Genomic DNA, 3,429 nt, shown 5'->3' on the forward strand with positions numbered 1-3,429 from the left:
ATTCATTGATGGCTTTGATGTGTGAAAAACACCTCTTTTGAGGGACAGAGACAGTGCCGGCCTGCGAAAAGCAGAATCCATGCATAATTGATGCCCATTAAAATGGATTGGAGGGGAAAAAAATTTAAAAAATGGGGGCAAGGCACCAAACTCTCCAAGATATAAAAAAAATATACACATTGGAAAAAAATCAGCATGTTCTGAATTGCAGTCGCCAGTACATAACACTGTGTGAATGAGTCTAATTCTTTCCATGAGGTTTTTGTGGCTTTTTACACTATGCCGTAAAGTTAAGACGGGGTGCTTTATTGTTTTTAGTGGTTAACTATGTCATTTACATTGTTAGCCTTGCAACATAATTTCCGAAGTCCTTTTCAAACTACTGTTACCAAATCAATTTAAAAAATACAAAAAACACCAATCTGCCTGTTCAAAGTTTTTACGTGTTTAACAAAACCATTTCAATATAACTGATTTTATTTAAGCTAACAACTTGAAGGACCTTTTTTTTTTTCTTTTCACAACGGTGACAGCTTGTGTGGAACAGATTTCAGTGCATTGAAGTCAAGAGATGGGTCTTTACCTGAACAGCACAGCCCAGAAGCAGTAGCAGTAGTTTCTTCATCTCCTCCAGACCTCGCTCTTAAGGACAGAAATAGGGAAATCTTCCGTGAGGAACAAAGCTGCTAATCCTCATGTGTCACATGTTTGTGTTCCAATGAACCCTCCTATTACTGTTTATATTATTTTTCAGGAAAAGAAATATTGTCTCTGGGTTGATTTGACCCAGGGCACGATTGCTGGATCCAAACGTGCAAGAAATATACTGTACTGAAAGACTACTTTGGAATGTCGTAAAATACTTCGTTTTAAATGTAGTTTAATTGGTTCGATCTGAACAGGTCTCTTCGGAGTGCCGGTCCACCCATCAAATTGAAATTAAACTCTGTTCATTCTCTATATTTCTTAGAAAATTCCACTAAGCTGGCAACAACATTGCTAATAAAAGTGTACAAGAAAAGCTTTACACGATGGCCTAGATTACGGCGTACCAAATGAAACTTCCCGGAAATACACGGTAGCTCATGTGTATATTTCCCAGTCGTCCTGACCTGAATTTGACTCCGACTACATCCAACAAGCGCCGTCTGCCGAGCGTCACACTCGACACCAAACGACAGTTACAACTCCAAGATAAACAGCAACCGACATGCAAATATGTCTGCAGCTTCACGACAACATCTCAATAAGGCAATGGTATCCTTCATGGAGATCCCTGTTTTCATTTAAGCAGTTATCCCCTCCTCCAACTCTTTCCCCAAATCACAAACACCTGTCAGATCCTGCCTTGAAGATTAGCTGCAGGCTCACATTTTGCATGCAGCTGGCTGGGCTGCTCACGGTTTAACACGCTTTGCACCTTAGCAAACACTGGTGTGCACTGCTATATTTAAACCCTCCCCACACCCCTTTGATACGCTTTATTCTCTCATAATAACTATGATACGGTCAGCATTAAGCTCTTGGCAGCGACAAGGTATGGGATTGCCATCAGCTAGCGGCTAACAGTTTCTGTTGCCAGCTAAATACAGTACTACGCTTTGTTCATCGTGCACACCATATCCAATACTTAGAACCTAATGGTGTCTTTTGGCCGCTAAATTATACTCTACTTGTAGGCCCAGCTCGACCAGACATTCAAACAACTTCTTCCCCCTCGCAATTAACTCCCTAAAAAGAAACGCAAATCTATCGTGGCTTTTGGCATTCTTGCACGTCACCCCTAATCATTGTAGATTCAGCTCTCTACATACTAGAACAATTGTTGTTCATCAATATTCCACAGCAGCAGACACTTGAAAGCGCTCAAGGAGTTTCTGTATGTTCGCACACCTAAAGTTGTATCACAATTCCTGCTGTTGGTCACTTAAAAATGGTGCAACAATTATCTGCACAACCGTCACAGTACTGTATTGCCCCACTAATCACTTTATCTCTGCTCGATGACTACACACATTGTCGCACAGCTGCCATTGGGTGGGACTACTGCACAATGGTACCCTTACATGGAGAAAATCTTTCGATACTTAAATGTTCAGGTCTTTGTTTCTTCGTCATTGCTTGGTATACTAGTGTAGCCTATATTATGGGAAACAAATTCCTTGTGTGTTCTACATACTTGGCCAATAAAGATGATTCTGATTGAATGCACTTTAACTGTCAATATACTATGTCCTCCTTCGAGTCGCTCGCTGTGCCCATCTTCAAGTCACTAGTTGTGCCCGTTAGCGGCTAAATGCGACCCAACCCTTTGTGTTGCAATCTGTGACAATGCCATAGCAACCGCCAAACAACAACAACTAATGATCTTGATTTACATTCCCAGCTCCACTTCCAAGCAAAGAGTGGCGCCTGCAGTGATGGAACGCCACAACAAACGAGTCCAATTTTCTGGAGGAGACTTGTTGTCATCCATTTTAGCATTTAACGGTCCATCTTTGCAAGCGGAACAAAACAATCTCATTAAAAAGTACTATCGACTGTCTGGGCCTCATGACATTGAAACAAACTAACCTACTGTATGTGCAACACTGAAATACTTACGCACTGAAATGAAAGCAAACTGAAGTTCGATAATTCATTACAAGACCACATATATATACTTTATGAGAGCACCTTCACTTGTTTGGATGTCTGGGCATACAGTGATGGTCGCCACTGAGATTTGCACTATATATGAACACTGTATTCTTGCATTATGAATGCTCCTATACGTCTATTCTGTGGAAATCAGGAAGTAGCTAAAAACCTAGCTATCTTACTGGCTGGTTGTTTGTCTGGTAGGCCATTTGAGTACAGGAAATAATAAAATACTGTCAGGATAGCTAGGTAGTTAATCTGATAACTATCCAGCTTTTAAGTTAGTTTCAAGTAGGTAGGTGGTTTGTTAGTTCATTCTTTACTTTCCTATCTATGGCAGGAATGGTACACACTAACACAGAATCAAAACTTCACCTCCCTTTCTCCATGAACTACAATCAGAAGTACCACATTACGTAGCTATTTAGTTGGTTTGATAGTCATTCACAGTTGGAATGTTAAGAATGCTACATTTAACTAAATCAAAACTGCACCATCAGTTCTATACAAATCAGGAAGTAGCGAATTATTGAATAACGAGCTAGTCAATTCACAGTCAGATGGCCATTTGAGTCATCATGGCAGAATGGTACAGTCGGTGAAGCATCAATCGGGACGTAGCAAATCATTAGCTAGTTAGCTAATACAGAAACAAAACAGGGACTCACAATTCTTGCCGCAGACGTCTAATCTTAGCCTTGGCATCAGCCAACTCCACCGAGAGGTGCTGTCGGCTCTCTGTCCTCCTCATGCTGGGGGAGCCGTTGGGCGACTGGGCCGGACCGGGAC

The 3,429-nt window shown here is 41.3% G+C and overlaps 1 protein-coding gene across 5 annotated transcripts in view; it reads right to left on the minus strand.

Annotated features, from left to right (window-relative positions):
• ccdc88ab (coiled-coil domain containing 88Ab) overlaps positions 1–637 on the minus strand; it is a 31,664-nt gene extending 31,027 nt beyond the window's left edge. For all 5 annotated transcript variants that reach the window (XM_019859826.1, XM_019859825.1, XM_019859823.1 and 2 more), the window contains exon 1: positions 584–637. In XM_019859826.1, coding sequence (XP_019715385.1) covers positions 584–625 — 42 coding nt within the window. In that variant the 5' untranslated portion in view covers positions 626–637. The remainder of the gene's footprint in view (positions 1–583) is intronic.
• Between the last annotated feature and the right edge of the window lie 2,792 nt (positions 638–3,429).

Source organism: Hippocampus comes, unplaced genomic scaffold, assembly GCF_001891065.2.
Source record: "Hippocampus comes isolate QL1 unplaced genomic scaffold, H_comes_QL1_v1.1 scaffold64, whole genome shotgun sequence".
NCBI classification, from domain to species: Eukaryota; Metazoa; Chordata; class Actinopteri; order Syngnathiformes; family Syngnathidae; genus Hippocampus; species Hippocampus comes.